At 39.2% G+C, this 24,689-nt stretch overlaps 1 protein-coding gene across 2 annotated transcripts in view; it reads left to right on the top strand.

Moving 5' to 3' along the window:
- Positions 1-22,168, top strand: part of SYBU (syntabulin) — a 45,678-nt gene extending 23,510 nt beyond the window's left edge. For both annotated transcript variants that reach the window (XM_087931632.1, XM_087931633.1), the window contains 5 exons: positions 4,826-5,026; positions 12,131-12,236; positions 18,084-18,290; positions 19,374-19,523; positions 20,382-22,168. In XM_087931632.1, coding sequence (XP_087787758.1) covers positions 4,826-5,026; positions 12,131-12,236; positions 18,084-18,290; positions 19,374-19,523; positions 20,382-21,483 — 1,766 coding nt within the window. In that variant the 3' untranslated portion in view covers positions 21,484-22,168. The remainder of the gene's footprint in view (positions 1-4,825; positions 5,027-12,130; positions 12,237-18,083; positions 18,291-19,373; positions 19,524-20,381) is intronic.
- The last annotated feature ends 2,521 nt before the right edge of the window (positions 22,169-24,689 follow it).

Raw genomic sequence — 24,689 nt, 5'->3', positions numbered from 1 at the left:
CCCTTCATTGCATCAGCAGTCCAAATTTCAAGCAAGCTTAGCTCAGACAACCTACAAAGCCAGCTATGACCCCTATATAACCCCTACAACACCCAGTAGAATATATGTACTTGCACAGGAACAGGAAGTTCAAGTGCAAAGCCCAAGAGAAGGTATAAATACTCTTCACTCTCGACTCCATGTGGTCAGCTGTCCAAAACTACCCATGTAGTTCTGCTTCATCAATACATGGACCCTCTTTCCAATCGGCCTCCAGTCTCCATTTTGTCTCCAGTGTTTTTCTCCCAGCTTTGACCTGGACCTGGATGTTTCTTTCAACAATAGCTTATTACAATTTTGCATCATAAAATTTGGTTGTGCAAAATAAGAACAAAGCTTAAAAGCTCCCTAGCTTTCAACAAACTAGCATCCCTGTGTTTCAGGACTAGGGGTTCCATCTATATACACATATGTTTTAATATATTTGAGCACTTAAACTTTTTAAAAGTAATAAAAATACAGATATCCTGTAAACCTGACAGTCAATGTGGTGCCATAAATAGAAATGTCAGATCAGTAGTATATAAACTGAGTTCAAAATTCTACTCAATTATCAAGCTCATTTAATAATTTTAATCCAGTTAATATGATTTGGGCTAACCTCCTTGAGAAACTGCTGGAAGTTAGAGGAGGGGAAGGAAATATCATGGATCAAAAATATATTTGGAAGATAGAGAAGTAAGGAGATTTATATAAAACAAGCCTATGTTGATTTCTGTGTATGGATGTAGAATTGGAAATAATAATAATTGAAATGAAGAAGGTCTTAGTTTTAAGGGAAGACTAAATAAGAAAACCCATGTGTCACCTCAGGCTGTTTGGTAGTGTCAGTACCAATGAATAAAAATAATCCACAAGATCACTGATATTGCCAACAAAACAACAGAATAATCAGTATTTCCTAACACAGTGTAATAATATAAACATTTCTTAATATTAGCACAAGAATAATCTCAGCGTATAGAAAATAAGGAGAAGGTTCTTCTGGTTTTATAAACAGAAAAATAATAATAATTAAGGGTCTTCCTAAGTTTTAAAAGATGTGACTCCAGATGTTTCAAGAGGGAGTCAAATTCAGAGTAAGTGAACTATCTAGGTAATAACTGTATATTTTAAAAGCTGCTATTCTCTCTAAGATGTCTATCTTAAAATAGTTCTGGAGCTGGCAGTCCTTCAATCAGCTGGCAGTATCTCCAATCAGAATCTTCTTATAGTTGTTCAGTTAGATAAACTATGATGGTTTTGTTGAAACTTCTTTTTTCTTCTCCTAGAATCTGAATATATATATATATATATATATATATATATATATATATATAATATATATATATATATATCTGAATATATATATATATATACATATATATGTTTTCTGAGGTTCTCGGGGTATTTGTATGTGGATCTTTGGTTATTCGGGTTTTCTCCCGCGTAAGATTGGCAGTATCTAGGCAATGTTTCGATGAAGTCTCATTCATCATCTTCAGGCTTCTGAAATATATATATATATTTCAGCTTTGTTCGGGTATTTTCCCACGTCATTGTAGTTGTGCTTTTAAAGTTGTAGCAACGTTTTGGCAGAATGTCATCTGCCATCATCAGGCTTCTGTATAGTGATCGTCTGTGAGTCAGATTTTTACAGTGGTTTCAGTTTTAAATTTGGGGCTAGCCTATTGCTGTGCCAGAATGGTTTTTTTCTTCATCTTGATTGGTTGGGAGTCTTGGCCTGTGTTTATTTGTCTTGGAGTTTGTTGTGTTCTGCTTGATTGGTGTTTCTAATATCTTCTGTCTGTTCTGTGGCTTTTTTTGCCTTGATTGGCTGGCAACGTTGTGTTCCTGTATTGGAGGCTTTTAGTGCGGCTTGGCTCCAAGTAAATGGCATGCTATCTAAAAGCCTCCAATACAGGAACAATACAGAAGCCGTACCGCAGCTGCATCACTACCCGCTTCAAACCCCTCCAACCCATACATGAAGCGAACTGATGCCCACCATGAATATGTGGCACGACCACGAATGTGAAGCCAAACAACAGGATCACAGCTCACCAGCTCAAATCCTGCAGCAATTAAGACTAACCTGAGCACAACCAAGCCCCCACCTGAACAGAACACACCCCCAGCCAATCAGAACACAGCCAAGCCCCCACCCAATCAAGTCACACCCCCACTAGCAGTTAAAAGGAAGAAGCAGCTGCAAGCTCACATTACTCCGAGAAGCACAAAGCCGAAGACACAAGCCTGAAGATGATGAATGAGACTTCATCGAAACGTCGCCTAGTTACTTCCAATTTTACGTGGGAGAAAACCTGAATAACCAAAGATCCACATACAAATACCCACAAAAACCTCCGATATATATATGTGTGTGTGTGTGTGTGTGTGTGTGTATGTATGTATGTATGTGTATGTGTATGTGTATGTGTGTGTGTGTGTGTATATATATATATATGGCATTGTTTCTGCCCAATTCTGAACAATTTCAGAATTGTTCTTGATGATCTCCAGTTTTCTTTCATTTCAGTAATATAATTAAGAGAAATTGGTCATCTATTGATACTATTTCAATCTTTTGAAACCATCCAGAGATTCACAGGAAAATTCAGACTTACTTTCTGTCCAGAAAGAGAAATCAGTTCTCTTCTACCGAAAAGATGACCTACCTACCCTTTCCTGCAATTGGCATTTTTATGTACAGCAGTGTAACCTCTGTCTAAGTCACAGAATGACTTTGACTTGAGTGATCGACAGTGCCGGGAGTTGTGCAGCTGCTGTTTTGGTAATGGTGAAAATTTTGATCCTACAGGAGACATAGTGATCAAATGCTCATCTGATACTAATGTACAGGCAGGAAAAAAATGTCCTCTGGCAAAGTGGAAGAGGTAACAAGACTATTCTGATGTATGTTTTCTCTCTGAATATTTGGAGAGGAGAGAGAAAGAGGGTTATACACCAGCCTGGCATTCATTATATAGTTTGATTAAAAAAAATAACAATACGGTGGTAAAGAGGGATTGTGTCCAACAGATCTTTGGATTACCCGTAGCTTGAATTCAAAAGCCTCCTGAGTTATTGGTATGCATAAAGGTCACGATAACATGAGCCAAGTGAAGAATGATTTTCGGTGCCAAGATTGCTTTGTTCCTATGATAAGCAGCTTGAGGTCCATGAAAGCTGCAAAGCTGAATCAGTTTTAGTTATAATAGAAACCAGGGCTGGATTCAGGGTTAAGAAGACCTGTTAAAAGTTGCTTGGAACCCCCTTTTATTCTGATGAAACCTTTCCGATATTGCTGCTGTTCCCCTGTCACCATTATCTACATTTTCCACAATGGCCTAAATATGAGCTATTAAAATGGGAAGAAGGAAGGAAGGAAGGAAGGAAGGAAGGAAGGAAGGAAGGAAGGAAGGATATTAAAAAGACAGAATATTATATTTCCCTGGATGAAAAATTGAGAAACATGCTCTTGGAAAGCAGCCCCCACCTTCCTTAATAGCGCTCATCAAATGTCAGTACTTAAGAGATAAAGAGATAGATAGGTCTATTCATAAACACTCAAGATCCTTCAAAGATTGCCCTCAGCCACAAAAGAAATTGCCCAATACCCTTTCATTGCATTACCCTCAGAAACTTCAACCAAACTTAGCTCAGACAAACGCTAAGATTTGTACATGGTCCCATGGGAGTCTGACAACAGCCAATAGAATACATGTTCTTGCACAGGAACAGGAAGTTTAAGTGCAAAGCCCAAGAGAAGGTATACATATCCCCCTGACTCTCAACTCCATTTTGTCAGCTGCACCAGAACCATGTGCTTGGTGGTTCTGTTCATCATTAAACCTTCTTTCCAATTAGCCTCCATGTTTCCAGTGTATTTCTCCCAGCTTGAAACTGAACCAGATGAATATTTCTTTCAACAGAAAGGGAGGGAAGGAGGGAGGAGATGGGCTGTGTTTGGGCTTATGGAGGTGTTAGAGATAGACTTGACAAGGACACAAAGCAAAATAAGGAGCAGACTGACCCATTAAGATAACAATGCTCAGATCTGTCCATTCCTTCTACTGCAAAATGAAAAGCTATCAGCTTCTTAAAACTGAGGTGAGAAGGCGATCAAAGAAAAAACAGAAAGTCCAGTTGCTTCTTGATAAAATACCTTTGGAACATTTTAGTGCTGTTGTAACTTTGAGTAGTCACAAAACAAGGTTGATGACTATCTGTAGTACTTTATTTGTAACACCTGCTCCATTCAGTTTGGCCACACTGTCAACAACCCTGTCAGTGGTCATTGGATCTCGCAAGGCTTTTCAAACTTTCATCTTGTCTTTGTGGCATCCCCAATGTGTTTTCTCACACCATTGGTTGTACACCGTGCATGAAGCCCAGGAAGGACTGGTTCTTTGAGAAGTCATTGGATGGCATGAACCTAGGCACATATTTCCTTTTCCCATTTTCCATCTCATAATACCCTGTTTTGAGTGAGTGAGATGGGAAATGAATCCCCTTGCCTGACATTTAGTGCGGACAGGGAACTTCATTTTTGTCCCTCTGGGTTGGAGAGCCTAGTTCAAACATGGGTGAACTAGAAGCTACTGCTGTGGGGATTAAAAAGATGCTTATCAGATGGTGACACAGCAGTGTTCCACTGAAAAGAAAAAGGCATTCAACTCCAGCCAGGACTGCATGCTTCATTGCTTTACAGAATGCCTGCCTTTATAGAGTGAAGCTGGGAGAGACGAGGAGAAGGAAGAGAGAGAGATCCAGCAAGTAACTTTTGCCCCTCTCTTGTTTTCAGATGACACAGGTTGCCCCAGTAGCCAATCAGTATCTCCAGTTAAGACTCCACCAGATACAGGAAACAGTCCAATCGTTTTCTGTACAGGCAGTGATGGGGGAGACTATGCCAGAAAGAAATTTAATTCAGGAACGGTGGCAGATGGAACTCATCAGCCGGCTCGATATAAAAAGGAAGCAAAGACAAACCTCATAAAGCCAGGTAAGAACTACCTACTTTTTTTAAAAAAACGTATCTTTTTCTCCTTGTAAGATAAATTTTATGGAACTATATCCATTAAAATTCATTTACAGCCAATCAAAAAGAGTCTACATGTATACATATTTGTGATCTTCTGGATTTTTATAATTTAGAAAGAGACAGGCTTTAATGGCTTACTTTGGTGTTCTTCGTATTGTGTTTAAAGTATTCTTTAAATAAAGATCTACTTGGAAATTACATACAGAATGAAGCATGCGTATTGTATTATGAATGGTGATGTTTTGTAAAAAGAAAAACTGGGTAGCAAAAAGGAAATGCTTAAAATCTGTTCTTAATACGAGGTAATGTTTAAATGCTGTTGTGATGCCAAGAGATTTTCATTGCTGGGATGTTCATTGACAAAAGCCAACCTGGTCTTGGTAGGATTTAGTTTGAGATTGTTTCATCTCATTAAGATTCTAACAACTTTTGCACACCAGTTTAGGCTTTTTATGGCATTTTATGGGGGTGGTAATATATAATACTTCTTGGTATCACAACAGCAAGAGGAAGTGATGGTCAAGGGATCTTTGCTCAACTTTAGCTGTTATGCCACCCTACCTGAACCTGGATTACAGCCTTGGGGTGTGCAATTAGTAGTCTAAATTCATATTTAGACTGATGTGCTCCATGTAAATAACCTTTGGAGATTATTTGAAAACTACAAATGGTCCAGAATATGATGGTCAGATAAACTGGTGAAATCCAACCAATATCGGATAAAACCAACTTTGAGGTTATTCATAAGCTTCTGGGTAAAATTTGGAATGCTGGTAATTAGGATCCTTAATGGAATGCCACCAGTTTACCTCAGGCACTGCCTTACCAAGGTTAATTCTACCTATCCAGTCCAAAGATCTTGAGAAGTCCTACAGAGAGTTCATATCCTGTACTCCTCAAAAAAGGACATGGGACATGAATGAAGTATCTGGCTATTCTATAAGATATCCGCCCACCTGCAATTCAAAAAGCACTCATTGCTTTTTTGCAAAGCATTAAACACATTTTTGACTCATTGGATAAGTGTCTGAACTCAACTGATTAATATGGATAGTTTCTGATGAGATGAGCCCTATGAAATGTCAGACAGGTCTTCACTATAAATTAACATCAGAAGATCTCTGATGACAAAACAGTGGGAAAAATAAAATACTATGCAATTTTTTAAGGAATTATCCTACCACTCTATCATTTGCAGCACTATTCTGTGTGTATCTTCTCAAAAGTAATTCCCAGTGAGTAATTTCATAACATTGCAGTCTTTTGACCTCATTAAAGCCATATTTAGTCATTCTTGGGGTAGATATATTGAAATTAATGAGATGGGGGTCCAAAATGTTTTGGATACTAGCAAATACTAGCAATTACAGCTGCAGACTGGAAGTTTCAGATGAATTGAAAATAAGCCTCTGGATGTGAAAGACTATTAACCACTTTTAGACTGATTAAACAATCATGGCCCCTTTTTTATGTTAGAACTGTGATCATTTATTTGCAGAAAGAGTTTACAGTCTGTAGGATGCTATGGTAGACTTGATACTGATTCAAGAGCATCCCTTTCTATTCTTGGGAAAATATTCTGCAAAAGGTTTGCAGAAATTGACATTTTAAAAATTGTGCTTGAATTTCTGCTTTTTGTTCTCAGCTGCAGAGATCAGCAATCTGGTACAAATAATGTTTGTGCTTAAATACAGAATGTGCTCAGTTGAATAGAAGCCTTGACATGGGAATAATTGACTGTTTGGGGGTAATAGCTTTGCAGCACATCTACCAAAATCCTGCATTGTTCATTCTTAACTGAAGATTTCAAAGATAGCTTTCATTTCACAGTTAATCTATTACTGAGAAATGTTCGCCCGTTTTCATTTCCACTTATTTTTCAGTTCAATGCTTTGGATAATCACATGCAGAATAAAATCCAGATGTGTGATCAGACATCTGTTATCCATATGTTTCTATCACTGATTCCAGTTTTGCTGAGTGCATAAGCCCATGCTTCGTGGGTTTGTCAGGAAGGAAACAGAAGGCAATGTTTAAGGCATTGCTCAAGTTATTGATGTTAAAGTTAGTTCCACGGAAGTATATAAATAAAGCAGCTAACTTTCACTTTGTTCCATTCAATTCACTAGATTTGGAATAAAGATGGTTTTCATTTAGTGACCACAGCTGAGACCAGCAACTTGATCATTAAGCAAAGCAATCCTTTAATGAAATTGTCAATATATAAGAGCCATGGTGGCACAGTGGATAGAATACAGTATTACAGGCTAATGCTGCCCACTGCCAGGAGTTCAATTCTGACTGGCTCAAGGTTTTCATCTTCTGGGGTCAATAAGATGAGGACCAGATTGTCTGGGGCAATGCTGACTTTATAAATTATTTAGAGAGGGCTGTAAGGCACTATGAAGTAATATATAAGTCTAAGTGCTATTGCTGTATTTATGATCTTACTTCAAGAAAGGTTATAAAGGCAAGGACTGATTGCAAAGTTATGTTTTCATCACTGTTCGTAACTGCGAACAAGCCATCACTAAACGAAGACTAGCTGTAATGTGTTTGAGATACAGGGAGGCAAATTCTCAGGAAACATTGGGAAAAAACTTTGTGACAGTAAAAATAATTTGACCATGGAATCCATTATCCAGAGAGATGGACAGTTCTCTTTCACTGTTCACTGTATGTTCAGTGAAGGTTGGAGAGGCTCTTGCCAATATTCGTTTTTCAGGTAGTCCTCAACTTAGGACCATTCATTCCACAACCTTTAGAAATTATGATGGTGCTGAATGAAAGGATTTATGACCAATGCTCAAAATTAAGGCCATTTTAATGCTCCCACAGGCACGTGATTGGAATCTGGGCTTTTGACAATTCTCTTGTACTTACAATGAGTTGCCAAGCCCTCTGAAATCATGTGACCACCATTTGCAATCTTTCCTCAGAATATCGACAGAGAAGCTGGCAGAGAGGGTCATAAACCACTTCCTTCGTCTGGCAAAGACTGCACAGCATGCCAGTTTTTCTCCTCTCCTTGAAGACTTTCTAGCCCAGGCAGGGAGGAGAGCTGGCATACTATACCAGTGTTTCTCAAAATTAGCAACTTTAAGATATGTGGACTTCAACCCCCAGAATTCTCCACATGTGGACTTCAATCCCCAGAATACAACATGGCTGGCTGGGGAATTCTGAGGGTTGAAATCCACATATCTTAAAGTTGTCAAGGTTGAGAAACACTATACTGTAAGCCCTGTGCCAAAAAAGGGAAGGGTTGGCCATTGCTTATTTTGGGATTTTTCTCACATGTTCACTACTTCTGATTTCCTGCCAGCTTCCCCAGTGACTTTGCTTGTGAGAAGCTGGCAGGGAAAGTCTCAGATCTTGTGATCATGAGTTGTTGAGATGACTGCTACATTGGTGGCTAGTCATAACTATCACTCTTTCAGTGTAGTTGCAAGTTTGAATAGTCCTTAAACAAGGACCCACTGTGTTTATGGTATCTCATTAAATCAATGTTCTTTCTCCTTCCTTTCTTCTTTTCCCTTTTTGTGGGTTGCTATTCTTGCCCCCTTCTTTTGCCTTTTGTTCAAAATCTTATAGTAAGGAAATAATTCAGACATTTTGTATGCAAATTGCTTGAGGCATGGCCTACAGGAACTTCAGCTCTTGCAGTGCCCTAAAGCTGTGGTGTTTCCTCCAGAGACTTCCAAACAGTGCTGCCAAATAAGAATTTTTAAAATGCTAAAAGAGAAAACATATTTAATACTTGATTAAGGAACAGTAATCTTACTTGTATTTTAACTTTAATCTAATCAAATAACTTTACATTTAAAGGCCAAATGCAGCTTTTAAGCCAAAACAGTTGGACATTCAGCTCTAAAATATTTGTCTTTAGGCTTGTGCTGTTGGGATTATTTTTGTACTTCTCATTAGATTGTCTTCTCTGTTCTAAATAGGCGATTGACTAGTAAGAGAGGACAGTATTGATAATGGTTTCTATATCAGAATTACAAGGATTCTTTGCGCCCTTTCAGTAGACATGCCCTTAAATCTAGAGAACTGAAGACCTTCAGAGGGCCAAACAGGCATCACAGCTTGATATATACATTATAGTGTTTTTTTTTAATTTTTGTTTTACTTGTGCTTCAGGACATTGCTGCAGCCACTAATAACCAGTTGCACAGAGCACAAATAAAATAGATTTAATTTGCTCCTAACAGGCAGCCTTTTCCTATTGGTCAGCTTCTTTTGACTTGCTTTGTCCCTTGTCTTCTCTAGCACCTTTGTCAAAGGGAATGTGAGCCTTTTGATGAAGCTAGCCTGCAGAGCATAATAATGGGATGCACTGCTACCCATGAGAATATTCAATTGCTGATAGGCTAGTTTTTAGTCGAATCGGTTGCTATGGTACTGGCTAGGTTTGCTTACCAGTTACTCTGATGTGAGGAGTTACTAAGTGATCTGTCTCCATGGAGACACCAGGATAAAACTATGCTCCACAGAATACATAAATTACACATCCCTTTACAAGAGAATCTTACGGGCTTTTTTTATGAAGAGTTTCCCACCCACCCCTCCCCATTCTGGAAATCTTGAGTAAATACACAATCCCAAATGTAAGCAAAAGAGGCCAGTTGTTTAAATTATCTTCTGTGTAAGGTCTCATTTTTGCAGTTTGAACAAGTTACCTCTAGAAATCACTCAGAAATGATGAGAGATTTTGATGGTGAAGGTTCCCTGGTCTTTTTGGCCTTAGTGTGATTGTTACAAAGACAAAAATCAATACCCATTTCTGTTCTGGTGGCATCATAAACTACTAGGAAATTAAAGCAAGAGGAGTATTAAAACTGAGAAGAGGGCATGCTTTTTCTAGTTCAGATTGAAAGCATTGTGATTCATGGGGAAAATAGATGTATTTTCTTGTTTAACAATCTAGGAAGACTTTGAGCCAACATAAATATGAAACTGACCTATAAACACTTTACTTAATCCGTTGTTTATTTTAAAATATCCAAAAGGTTGACTCAGAGCATAGTTTCAAGCCTGCTTGTTTATTTTTCTTGTTCTTCTTTTGCATTACTGAACATTTTTCCCATGTGATCACACTATAATATTTTTCCAAGTCATTACAGTATAAATCCTGTACACATAGAAGTCTCTCTGTCTGTATCCTTTGCTGGAATATTTTAACTCTGGTTTATTCTTTTCTGGCTCAGTAGTTAATCCCTACCAGTTAGTTAATTCAGTAAATCAAAATTAATATTTTATCACATTGCATTCTCACAGCAGATAGGTTTCTTCATTCCAAAGAGCCACGAATAATACTATGGATAAGTTGAATAATTGTGTTAGAAGAAATGAGGTATGCCTGGTCTACAAAGAAAAGGAGTAGGGGTCACATAATAACAGTCTTCCAGAACTTGAGAGGCTATCTAGAGAAGAGGGGGTCAATTTATTCTCCAAAGCACCAGAAGGTAAAACAAGAATAGAGGGAAACTTATCAAGGAGAAATCCAACCTAGAACTAAAGAGAAATTTCCTGACAGCTAGAACAATTGTTCTAATCAGTGGAATGGTTTGCCTCTAGAAGTTGTGGATGCTGGAGGTTTTTAAAAAGAGATTGAAAAGCCATTAAGTATAGGGTCTCCTACCATGGTCAAGGGGTTAGAATAGAAGACATCCAAGCTCTCTTCTAACCCTGTTGTTCTATGTTTTATGAATCAATTCTCCCTGGTTCTTTGTCTACACTCTACAGGAAGTTCAGTCGAAGGAGATCCAACCCTATTATTCTATGTTCTATTGCTATCAGGAATCTTCTTATTCATGATAGTCCACTGAAGAGATTGAGCTGCAGCCGGAATAACATGCCACTGGCTCCAATCCATTTAATTTAATACAGAAGAGCAGTCTTCGAAAGAAACATTTTAAACACTATACTATGAAGTCATGGTTATGTGGCATAGATTCACCTTTTCCATAGACCATGGCAGTGATGCAGTGACATCAATAGAGAAAGAACATGTGCCTTTGTCACTTGTTTGGGTTTTTTTTAAAAAAGTTATGGCAAACACAGAGATTTGATGTGCCTGTGCTATGCTTTCTTTTTAAAAAAATCTTTTAAAAAATGGTATCACTTTAAAGTTAATGTTTACATCTGAATTTGGGGAGTGCAGTTTTAGACGGCTGGAAGTAGACGGTATGCCCTCTCTGTATCAAGTAGATATTTAATTATTTATTATGGGAATTTATATGGCTCCAACCCATCTTAATCAGATTGAATGGGTGGCTAAAGGCCATAAAAGCTGAAACACATAAAAGCAATAGGATAAAAAAAACAATACAAGACACCGGGCAAAGAAAATCTTAATCAACCACAGCAGAAAACACAATATATTTTTTAGTTTGATTGCAACTTTGGGCTTAGATCCAGAGTTCCTTGGGAAAATGTTCCAGAAATAAACCTGTATAGCCAATGGAGTTGGGGGCCATAAAGGAAAGAAAGAATCGTCAAAAACCTACTGCCAAGCATGATTTTTCTCCTAGCTGGAAACTCCTCAATATCTAAAAAGAAGTCCTTTTCAGGTTAGGAACACTTTGGATTTTTTTTTAAGGGACTGCCTCTTTGGGAACAGCTATTATAAAGCACCAGGTACATTAGCATGTCAATTGATTCCATTATTCCTACTAAACAAAAAGGACCCAAGCAAACAAATGGCTTTCAAGTTCAAGAAATGAATTAAAATGTGTTTTTTTTAAATTACAATAGACTTCTCTACCAACGAAAATATTCTCAGGGTGGTTCATAACAATGAAAAAGAAACCAGTTATTTTATTTGTTTGCTTAATTGTTTAATTTGTAGAAGAGCTATTTTTATCTTGGCTCTTTATTCCTCGGGAAATGTTAAAGTATCTGAAAATGGGATCTGCCCTTCCAGTTTTGCAAATTGCAGGATGAGAAAGTTTCAAGCCAGGCAGATGATGGTGGTGATTCATAGTGAGGCTTGCATGTCATAGGTTAATCTTTTGAGTGAGAAATTTCCATCAAATTTATTCCTCCCTTTTCCTTTTTCAGGAAGCGAAGCTGATTTTAGTTCATCGAGTAGTACAGGAAGCATTTCAGCTCCTGAAGTCCACATGTCTGCTGGTTCCGGAAACAAAAGATCATCATTTTCCCGCAAGTATGTCACAACATTTTACGCCCTTTCATCTGGGTTATTTATAATAAGTGTGCACCTTACAAGTATTCCTTGACTTATGACCACAACTGAGCCCAAAACTTCCATTGCTAAGCAAGACTATTGTTAAGTGAATTTTGCCCCGTTTTATGCTTCTTGCCACAATTGTTCAGTGAATCACTGCAGTTGTTCAGTTAGTGACATGGTTGTTAAGTAAACCTGGTTTCGCCATTGACTTTGCTTGTCAGAAGGTTGCAAAAGATGATCACATGACTCTGGGACATTGCAACCATCATAAATACATGCCAGTCGACAAGCATCTTGATCATGTGACCATGTGCAACAATCATTAAGTATGAAAAAAATATGAAAAAATAAGGAAAATAATTTAAATGGCCCCTTCTATCCATGCATGCATTCCACAGTTGCATCTCTGATCCGTCAGTAGAAAGAAGAATCTTTTACATGAAAATTATTATCTTAAGACTTTGTTAGAGGACAGGATTACCTGGAATCCATGTTTGTAGTTCTGAGAAGCCCTTTAAGTACCAATTCCAAAGATCAGTGATTCATTTTCCTACCCACTTTGAAACAGGGGACACCTGAAAGTTGAAATTTAAATATGGTTAATGTTGTTCTTAAAATTAAGAAAATAGCCCATTCCTCCCCAAAGCAGTGTAGGGTTTAAAAAATGTCTCCTATGATGTGAGAGGGTCACTTTTCTCAGTGTCCCATCAACTGCAGCTTTAGAACCTATCAAAAAATATCAAAGGCAGCTTCAGATCATTAAAAATTACCCACAACTCTCTTAAACTTATAAAACTTCAGCAAAATGTTCATGTCATGGGTTCTGCACATTATTTTTTACAACCCAACAAAGTGAATAATAGTTACAATGCAGAGAACAAGGAAGCAGTTGGCCTTGTTCTCTTCACTGTACACTCTTAATGTTATTAAACCCCTGCCAGCACAACTTTCATCCCATCTGGTGTTGTCAGTTTGAGTAGGTGTCTTGTTGCATGCTGCAAAGTTGTGCAAAGGTGTGACTCCATTGGAGCCACAGAACATTGAGATCTACCAAAAGTATCAGGTTTGTTTGCTTGTTTGTGTCGTTAGTGAAAAATTTCACCACAAGGTTGGGAAATGCAAGTTTAAAACTTCTGGAAGTCCTCAGAAGTTCAACAACAATCCTGGAACCCTAGATAGTCCCCATCCAAATTCTAGCAAGAGCCTACTTTGATTGGTTTTCAGGCTCATTTTCCACTTGCTAGGATCTTTTAACTTAATGGTTGACAAATACATTACAGCAAATGCTTTCATGGATAAAATGATCCACGCCATCAGCTAAGTATTATGAAAAGGACTATAGTCCAAGATAATGTTAGTAAGAAATGAAAGAATTCTTACTTTGTGTTGCAAAGCAGGGTTTGGAAGATGCAGACCTATAGAATATTCATCCAGCAAAGTTGTATATCTAACTGGTCATGACTGGCCTCAAAAAAATCAAGTAGGTTGAACCTGGTAGTAGTGGTCAATGGAGTTGTAGGAGGTGACTAGATTGAGCCCAAGGGAAGGATCAAATGAGTCATCAGTTATGAGTCCCACAAGAGATCTATGTACAATCCACCGTGAATTTGTTCTGACCCAGCCGGGTTCCCAAAGAGCAAACACAGACAAAGGCAGCAACCCCCACCTTTTAAGGTTTAATAACAAATTCTGTTCTGAAGGCTGCTTTCCACTAATTAGCTCCAACAAGAAAGAGCCTTGCCAAGTTGTTTGTCAAGACTGCCAAAAACCCAGAGATAAGAACTAATTACAAGATTCTCCAAACATGAACTAAGATGTCCACCAGTTGAGCTTAAGAGCTTCTTTGCTGTCTGCAAACAATGCTTTTCCAAACCAGGCTTTTATCCTCTTGAGGGAGGGGCCATTACCTCGCAGCCTTGCTCCCGAGTCGCCTGTGCTGTTGTACTTGTTCTTTCCTCCGAGTACTCCTTCGTGCACGGGCACTTGGCACAGGCTCTTCGGGAACCTCCTTGTCACTGCTGCCAAACCCCACAATCTCTGAAGGCAGGAGTCCACTCCCTGATGGTCCTGGCCCTTCATCAGAGTCATCGCTCTCCTCAGCCATCTGCACCTGCTGCCGGCTAATCACAACAGAACTCCTTATCCATCGCCAAATTGCTTTGATTGTTAGTAGTTCAGATTTTTGTAGAGAGCTGAAGTTTACAATAAATCTTGATACCCATTTGAACTGCCTGGATCTCCTGATTTCCCTGGCGTTTGATAGGAGTTTTTTTTTAATAACTATATGGAAGATATTTTGTTTTGCTTTCTTTTAGGGTGTTTTTCAACTTCTCAGTGTAGCTTGCACCCTTGGAATCTCCTGGTTATGTCCTATCCAAGGACTAAACAAGAAGTTGAAAACATCTTGAAGGAAATCAAATGAAAGCAATGTTCATGCTGTCAGGAAGACCTTATGAATCTTTCCAAGCTCAATTCAAGGGAAGTTTCATTTTTCAAGATGCTAATATTGCATTCATTTGTTGGATTTTTCAGTTTTATAGCCAAGAGTTACTTTTTTCAACTGCTGATGGTCTGTTTTACATTTAAACACACATGCTCATACATTCATACTATTTTCAGTATGTTCTGGCCAAGTACAAATTGTGGTGGTTATTTCCCCTCTTTCTAACAAAAATTCTTTTTCAGTGAGAATTGGTTTGAATTACATGAAAAACGTGGCAGCTTCCATTCCAATCCTTCTTTCTCTCAGAAAGAATTCTGGATGTTTGAGTTGGATCTGTTTATCATGATGACAAATCCCAACAAATGAATTGGTTGAGCCAAGGCAGCAAAAGGAGTCCTTGGTGGTCTCTGAGCTAACTTGTTATCTTGCAGAGGTTTCATTACCCAAACTAGGTAACATCAGCAGTACTAGTAAGGAGTGCAGTTTGCTGTCAGTTTATATTCTAGTGCATGGGTGTGAAACTTACCACATCATAGTGCCATCATGTGACGCATGGTTTTCCCTTTGTGGAGCTGGGGTGGGCGTGGCCTGTGCGTGATGCATCTGGCCCACAGGCCACCAGTTTTTCACCCCTGTGTCAGCTTAGAAGCCATTTGCTTGTTTCTCATTCCAGGACGTGATTCTCGCCTGCAGTGGGGAAGCCTGTTTGCTTAGAACCCATTTTTCTTTGAGCTTCTGGGCTGCTACATTCAGTGCCTGGAAAGTTGGGAGGGGGATTTCAAGGAGTGGTGGAAGATTAGTCACAACAACATTCCTTTCTCAGAAAGTCAAGGACATGTTACTCTGCACCTGGAGGGGAGTGACTGGGGCTAGTCTCTAGTTTGAACAAAGTAATGATTGGAACATGTGATGGACTATTGGGTGCAGGCATTGGATTTTGGATTTCCTTTGGACTAGGGAAAACCCGAATCTCAGATTCAGATTTGGGTCTTCTTCAGATGTGCCAATATGACATTGCTGATAACATGGATCTTTGTGAAGATGATTGTCTTGGAGTCTTTTCATTTGGAGGTTGTTACTTGGAACGTTGGCACCCTATTCTAGTGGCTTGCCTATCACTGTCAGAACACATCCGCAAACACCAGTCAGAAGACATGATAAAAATTCTTTAATTCACAGCATGTAGACAGATTTAACCATAGTTTCAGTTGGGAAAATGTGACCATCCTAGACTAAGCCAAATCCAAAAATGCCAGGGAATTTCTAGAAGCCATCAATAGACACATAGGCATTAACAGCATCTATAGCAGTGGTGGTATTTGACCGGTTCTGCCCAGTTCTGGAGAGCCGGTAGCGGCGATAAGCAGTGGAGACCGAACCGGTTCTCTTCGCTGCTCTATGGCTGGCCCAGCCGCCCTCCCGGGCTCACATACTCACTTTTATGGCCAGAATTCAAAGCGCAGCTGCTTTGCACGGCGTAGAATAGCACTGCGCAGCAGCTGCTGCAGCAACCACCTTCGTGCAGACTTGCAGGAGGCAAGTTAGAATGCCTCTGCACCTGCACAAAGTGCGTGTTTGGCGTGCACATGCATGCAAAAGTGTGTGCATGCGCGCAAAGCGCAGCCATCAAGCCACGCCCACCGAACCGGTGGCAACTTTATTTGAATACCACCACTGATCTATAGGCTATGCAAAAGAGATAATCAGCCAGCCCAAAAAGTAATACAAAAACCCAAGCAGCTCTCCACCAGCAGTCAGCACCCAGATCAACATAGATTAACTCCAAGATTAACATCACACCAATAATCAAGTAAATAATATCCCAATTAAGAAACTGCCAAAAAAGCAAACAGCCCAACCAAAGAATCTCTAAGACCACCCCCACCAATACAGACAGGCAAGTCACCAGAATATAAACTGACAGCAAACTGCACTCCTTACTAGCACCGATGATTGTTACCTAGTTTGGGTAATGAAACAATGTGCAAGAAAACAAGCTAGCTCAGAGAGCACCAAGGAGCCCTCATGTCAGCCCTGGGCTACAAATTTTCTCCTTTTTCCAAGGAAGCAAAGCAAGGAAAACAGAGGTTATGGTTTTACTTTTCTACCAAAGTCCTATACTGTGTCCTTTCTAATGGAGCCTTTGAATCAATGAGCTAAACTCTGCCTGCCAAAATTATCTTGGCCATGCCATGTGTGCGGAACAGAGGCGCTATTTTCTTCCTAGTTTAAAACTGTACGTGTGGCTTTTCTTTTCCCACACGAGGGCCAGAGTTTCATTCAGAGCAATGGTAATGCTATGTCTTCTTCTTCCCTTGTTGCTTCCCTCTCCTTTTCTTGAAACAAATGGGATCAAAGCCACTAACCTCTGTCTTGAAATGCGTCTGTGCTAAACAACCATGCCACCATCTGATGATATAAAGTGTTCCTTGCAATGGGTGGAGGAAACCAATTCAAAGAGATCCCTAATTAAGACTTTCTGCTTCTTGGCTACTGACTTCTCACCCAGGCTTTCTGCCTATTATTTGTCAGCTTATTTTTCTACTTCAGAAGATACAGTTTTAATATTAGATGTGGGTGCATGCATAAACACACACACACACACACACACACGGGGAGAGGGAGAGAGAGAGAGAGAGATTAATTAGCATGTGTAATTTGTTCAGTGTTCACATTAAAAATCTATCATAATAAGTTATAAATATTTATAAATATATTTATTCATCTATAATTTTCCAGTGAATAGATTCTCCAACCAGTCATCAAAGCAAAGTTAGCATGGTTGATTATTATGCCAAAGGCTTGCTGTTGTTATGAAATATGCTTCGAAATCAAACATTTTTTTAAATGGTACTTTTAAGAAATCAAGATGTCATGCCTTCAAAAATTAGATTTGCAGTCAATAGAAAAAAAAACCCAGTGAAAGTATGGTTACAGTTTGGCATGGTGCCTGAATAGACCTTGGATATTGTTTATAAATATTGGATATTTAAATAACACTGTCATTTAAAGCAATTATTAAATAAAAAAGGGCTTTGGGCAATTCCTATTATGGCTCTACCTGGAGTAGATCTCTGTTATGTAAAATAGACTGGCCCAGGCCAGAGTAATGACCTGTCAGTAATGAAACTCAGCCCCCTGGGGGGCTGAGTTTCTGCCTCTGACTTTCTACTTTTCTTTTTAGGGGAAATATTCTGCCTTTTTAGTATATCCTAAAATATTTCATTTTCCTATGATGGGTTTTAACTTCCAACACATGATAAAATTGACCCAAAGAGATCTTGGTAATTATTGTCAAAGGTAATCAGTAAAAACTGTCACAACTTTATGGCTTTTATAAATATGATATAACCCATTGTTGACATTGTTGTCTCCTTCAGCCGGGGGCCTCATGGACGCAATCATGGTTCCTTGCCTTGTAAGTCTGGGTCCAGCCCTCCAACCACAGCTCGTGAGAAGGACTTCTTGTCGATGCTGTGCAAAAATCAATTGAGTCCTGTCAGTCCCCATCAGAATTATGGTGCCTCTTCAGCCAGTAGCAGCAATTCCAGTTCATATAAGGGAAATGATAACAGCCCGACTTTTAGGCAAGTGAACTTCTCCATAATATTTATCTCCTTGTATCCTACCACTTCCCAAATCTTTAAACTCTTTCATCTCTAGCTGCCATTGGAATTTCTCCAGGGCATATTATTTCAAGCACATGAAATCTCTTGATCTTTGAGTTGCTTTGTTTTTGAGCATTTGAACAAGCTCTTCTATTTTTTCTTCTCCTCTGGGAAGAAGGAATCTTTCAAAAGGTCACATTCCTAACTTAATGTCTGTGTTAACTATTTTATTCCTTGGCCTGCATCTGCTTCAGAAAAAAAAAACCTCCTTTGTGTGGAGCCGCTCTTAAGTTCTATTATCTCTGCCCCTACTTGACCTGTTCGGTTGGTTGCTTGTTCTGAAGTTTTTACCAGGAGCAAATGTGTAGCTTCTGCCTTCAGTGTGATTAGTCCTTGGATTCTTAATCAATTACAAGGAATAAAGTGAGTAAGCTGTAGCTATGATTAACTTTTGGCTTGTTGAACTAGTAGGACATTTAGGATTTGAATAATGTAATTTTGGTGTGCTTAAGGCAAGACTTTGTTGTGTTTTTTCTAAAAACAACAACAATAACAACGACGATGACAACAACAACAACAACAAGAGAAAACTTGCCTTTTCTGTTGAAGCCAATTCCTCACTGGAAAGTGTTTAAAATTGACCTGCTATCTCCCAAAGATCAATCCAGATATCCAGCTTTCAAGAATTGTTTCAACCCAATCTGGCATTAAATCTTTCTTTTCTTTCCTTTCTTTCTTTTATTTCTCCCTCCCTACTTCTCCCCCTCCCTCTTGTTGTGTGTGTGAGAGAGAGAGAGGGCGAGAGAAAGAGATCTTCATTTTTCTAAAAAATGGTGCTTATTCTGAGGTAAATGCATATAGCCCTGTTTCTCAATTTTAGCAATTTTAAGATTTTTGGACTTTAATTCCCAGAATTCCTGGCTGCAGAATTCTGGGAACTGAAGTCCACACATCTTAAAATAATTAAAATTGTGAAACATCAGCATATAGGAATGCAATTAAAGTCATCTATGCAGAATACAACACAGTTCTGCAAGCATAACAACCTTTTCCCTACTGCAGGCGGCCAGCACGATACAATTCTTGCGGTGAGAACCATGGGATTAAGCCACCCAGTCCAGAACAGTACCTGACCCCTCTCCAACAAAAGGAAGTTACAGTGAGGCACCTGAAAACAAAACTGAAGGAATCAGAGAGCAGACTTCAAGAAAGGTGAAAGTTCTGGCTAGAAACAAAGGCTAGAAGGCAAAGCTTGTTTGGGGGTTTGTGATTAGGGTATTTTACATTATCTAGACAGATGTCAACTATAAACCTAAATTACAGATTTTCTAAACAATATTTTGGAAGCTTAAGTAACTAGATTGAGAGACAGGCAATTTTGGAAGGGAAAATCAACATGAGATAGATAAATAGATACATGTATTTTACTGAAAAGGCTCTGAATTTGTACCACCTCTAGATAAATTTTGGGAAAGACTGAAGACCTTTGGTTGATCCAGAGCTGTAAACCAGGAGTAAGCAATCCTGCACCCTCTTACTTTAAATTTCTAAAATGAAATAGTTGTCCAGAATATCTGAAGGACACCTGATTGCCTATTCACCTGTTCTTATAGATTTAGACAGACTTACATTTGAGATAAATTTATAGAACTGAAACTCGTATGCATCGTATCACCTCCGGTTACTGTTTCCCAATACAAGTCACCCCTTTGCAAAATAATGGAATTATCAAAACTGCAGCATAACCACACAACTGCAGTGAAATAGGTAGTTTTGTCAAGTGAAATTTAACCACAGGAAAAGGGGTTACAAGAAAACAATTGGGAAGAAAAATATATGTACATATGGTTGCCTACTTTATAGCTGGGGCAACCAGCAACTTAGGAAAAAGTTCCTATTAGACTATGAAAAACACTTGCCATGTGATCTATATTAATCTGTCCCCAAACAAGACAAAAGAAATACCTCTCCACTGTTGTACACAGTCTTCCTTATTAATCACCAGTTTTTAATCCTCAGAGTTGGAATCTCAAAAGTGCATAACTTGTTTTTTGTTTTCCCCCTCCTTAGAGAAAGCGAAATCAAGGAACTTAAATCACAACTGGCACGCATGCGGGATGACTGGATTGAAGAAGAATGTCATCGTGTGGAGGCCCAGCTTGCCTTGAAAGAAGCTCGGAAGGAGATAAAGCAACTCAAGCAGGTCATTGAAACGATGAAAAATAGCTTGGCTGAGAAAGACAAAGGGATTCAGAAGTATTTTGTGGACATCAACATCCAGAACAAGAAATTGGAGTCTTTGCTTCAGAGCATGGAATTGGCCCAAAGCGGCTCTTCTCGTGAGGATCAGAGCTTAGAATATGAATGTGACTTGTCACCTGACAAGTCTTTCAGCATGAGTACAACTTATTCCAAGACAGAAGACAGCATGTTCACAGAGAACCATTCAGTGGAGGCAGATAGTGGTGTACTGCTCAGTGATGATATTGTGAATGGGAATGACATCTTTGAAGAAACCATGTTTGCTACCACTCCTGAATTTGGTCACCCGACTCTTTTTACATCTTCTACATTCAATCACCTGGATCTTGTGCAAGGCGTAAGCAACTCCCAAGTAGAAGATGATAATTATAGTGAAGCCATGGAACAAGCTGTTCAGGCTGATGTATTGCTGTACAGGTCAGGCGTGGAGCAGCTGATTGAGAACATATTCAAGACACAAGATGTTTGTCCAATCAACCCATCTCCAGTTTTGGTGGAATCCAGTGTATCTTGCCCTGAAAATATCTCAGACTTGCTTGTGGATTTGACACCAACAGATCCAAATTCTGCTATCCTCTTATCTCCATTGGAACCCATGCCCAGGGCCATGGATTCTCGATATTACAAAAACCGAGTCATGAAGGAACTTGATTTCATAGACTATCACACCACAACCCTTGGAAATATGACAAAGTTGTCCGAGGGGAACATTGTCAAAAGGTATTGGAGCAGCAACTTCCTCATAGATCTGTTGGCCATTGGTGCCCCCATTGTGCCGACAATCATGTGGATGTTTAGTACTAGGAGGGGAGGAACAATTCCAATCTTCACTTTTGGAGCATTGTTTCGTGGCTGCTGCCTGCTGGCCTTAAATTCTCTTCGTCATGAACCAGTTATTCTTCAACGTTAGATGTCACTGTCTTGAATGGTGTGCCAAGAGATTGTATTCTGGTGGATATATAGTGAGGCCATTAAACAAAAAAAAGTGGTGTGCATCATGGTGAATCTGCCTGTTTTGCTCCTAATTTTGATTTGCACTATATTTAATTGAGAACATGTTTGTTGTTTGAAATTGAAGGCAAACTATTGATGGCATGGAGACATGTTTCCATTAAGTGTATACACAAGTGCATTTATAGCGCATGATCAGCACTTTCCATCCCGTGGTCAGATGTATGGATTGTGATACCAAATATTTTCTGATGTGAGGGTCAGGTTCATTCTTTCAAAGGCAGCATATATAGTCCCAGCATGTGTTGTCTACGCTTCTTAATGGCACAATTGTGATGCAGTCACGCTCGCATTCCATTCATCTTGTGTACCCAGGGATCATAACCAAATCTGCCCCCCCAACTTAGTGTATTCATGTAGATGGGTGGGAATCTTGAATTGTGTTATTTTGTTTATAAATATGGCTGTGAATATATTTTACTGAGATTTGTCTGAAGTCCTAAATGAAGTCTTACTGGAAGTGTAATGTTAATCTATGAAGGAATATTTTAAATGTGTGATGTATTAACTTATTTTTCCTCTTGTTTAATAATCTTTTCAAAAACCCTTTGAATCACATGTAAATAAAGCATGCTGAAACTGAAGTGGTGTGTTTGTGGTAGCTACCTATAGCACAATACAAGATATTTTAGAAGAGACTTAGAATAACTTTATTGTCACTTTGAATGTCCACTAATCGGCACATATTAGTGTATAATATATATATATATATGTACATATATATATATACATATATATGTACACTAATATACATATATATGTACACTAATCGGCACATATTACACATATGCAGTGTAAACAAGAGATAACAGCTAAGTTTGTTTGGAAACATAACATACCGTCAGAGATTGCAAGGCTCCCTGGCTCTCTGTGGATTGTGGCTCCAGTGAAAAGGAAAAGAAGACGAAGAGAAAGGGGCAAGAAAAGAGGCTGCAGGGCTGGTGTTTTGTATAGGCTGCAAAAACAAACGAAGCGGCTACCGCTCCCAAGCCTCTTTCTGACTAATGCTAGATCCGTGGTAAATAAGATGGATGATTTAAGGCTACAGGTCTCTTCAAGTAAGTTCGTGAAAAGCTGTTGTGTGTTGCTAATCACCAAAACCTGGTTGGACCCCACTATTCCAGACATTGTTATTGAGATGGACGGTTTTTTATTACATCGTCTGGACAGAGACAGAAATGTGGGGAAGTGTAGAGGAGGTGGAGTGTGTATGTTTGTTAAAAAGACTTGGTGTAAAAACTCAGAGGTTATAACACGTCACTGCTCTTTGGAGCTGGAATATCTGTCTGTTAGATGCAGACCCTTCTACCTTCCACGGGAATTCAGCATTGTTATTATTCTTGCTGTTTTCATTCCGCCAGACGCAAATGCAGATTTGGCTCTGGACTACCTGGGTGATGAAATTGGCAACTTGCAAAGCAAATTTCCAGATGCTGTATTCATTATTGCAGGAGATTTTAATCATGTAGATCTTCGTGTGGTCCTCCTAAATTCTATCAACATATAAGGTGTGCAACTAGGGATCGAACACCTTGGATAAGGTCTACACGAATATTGTAAATGGATACAGGGTATTACAACTACCACATCTGGGCCAGTCAGATCACTTGTCCCTGCTTTTAGCCCCGGAGTATATTCCTCTGAGAAAACAGGCGGGGTCGGTAGTCAAGACGGTGAAAAGCTGGCCAGAGGGAGCAATGGAGCAGCTAAAGGACTGCTTGAATGCACAAACTGGGAAGTTTTTGATCATCCTGATCTCAACGAACACACGGCTGCAGTGCTAGGGTATATGGCACACTGTATTGATACTGTCACGGTGGATAAACGAATCCGGGTGTATCCTAATGAAAAACCTTGGATGACCGGGAAGGTTAGACGCTTGTTGTACTGCAAGAAATAAGGCTTTTAAGTCTGGGAATGATCTAGATTATAGTGCTGCAAGAACAAACTTGAAGAGAGGTATTAAGCAAGCTAAGGCCGAATATAAGAGGAGAATTGAAGACTGCTTTCTCAGTAATAACATGAGGCAGGTTTGGCAGGGGTTCAACAACTAACGAACTATAAAGCAAAAAGGTCTCTTTGGATGTTAGTGCGGTGGTGGTTGAGGAGTTGAACAATTTTTTTGCTCGATTTGAGATCCATCAAACTGAAACTGTCCCTTTGCCATCATTTACTCAGCAGAGCCTCCCCTTCATTGTGAATGAGCAGGATGTGAGGCAGACAATGAAGGCGGTTAATTCCAGAAAGTCAGCTGGGCCCGACTCAATTCCTGGTCGTGTGGTAAAAGATTGTGCTGATCAGCTAGCTGGGGTGTGGACTGAAATTTTTAATCTATCCTTGACACAAAGTGTGGTTCCTGTGTGTCTCAAGGCTTCCACCATCGTTCCACTGCCTAAAAAGTTGCCCACAAATGGTCCTAGCGACTATAGGCCGGTGGCACTAACTTCTATCTTAATGAAGTGCTTTGAGAAGCTAGTTCGAAATTATATTATCTCCTGCCTTCCTGATTCCTTTGATGGGCTTCAGTTTGCTTACAAAGAAAATAGATCAACCGAGGATGCAATTATTACTGTGCTTCACATGGCCTTATCCCATTTGGAAACACCGGGGAATTATGTAAGAATGTTGTTCGCAGATTTTAGTTCTGCTTTCAATACCATCATACCGCACAGATTAATAGCCAAGCTCAAAGATCTAGATTTTCCAGATTCTATTTGTTTATGGATATTGGATTTTTTAACAAATCGTCCACAAAGAGTTAAACTGAATGATTATATTTCTACTGTCAAGACACTTAGCATTGACACTCCGCAAGGTTGTGTCCTTAGTCCACTACTGTTCTCCATTTATTCATCAGATTGCACAAATAAACATCCCAACAATAAGATAATAAAATTTGCAGACGATACTACACTTGTAGGACTTATTTCTGGGGATGATGAGTCTGCATATCGGGATGAGGTATTATAGCTATCCCAATGGTGCAAAAATAATAATCTTCTATTTAACATTAAGAAGACCAAGGAGGTTATAGTGGACTATAGGAAAAAAAGAGCAGACATTCAGCCACTGTATATAGAGGGAGTTCGTGTGGAACAGGTGGTT

The sequence above is a fragment of the Pseudonaja textilis genome, chromosome 3 (genome assembly GCF_049901715.1).
Source record: "Pseudonaja textilis isolate UNSWEBS1 chromosome 3, rPseTex1.2, whole genome shotgun sequence".
Classification (NCBI taxonomy): domain Eukaryota; kingdom Metazoa; phylum Chordata; class Lepidosauria; order Squamata; family Elapidae; genus Pseudonaja; species Pseudonaja textilis.
The sequence above is the reverse complement of the archived record's forward strand: the minus strand, read 5'-3'. Positions and strand labels throughout refer to the sequence as shown.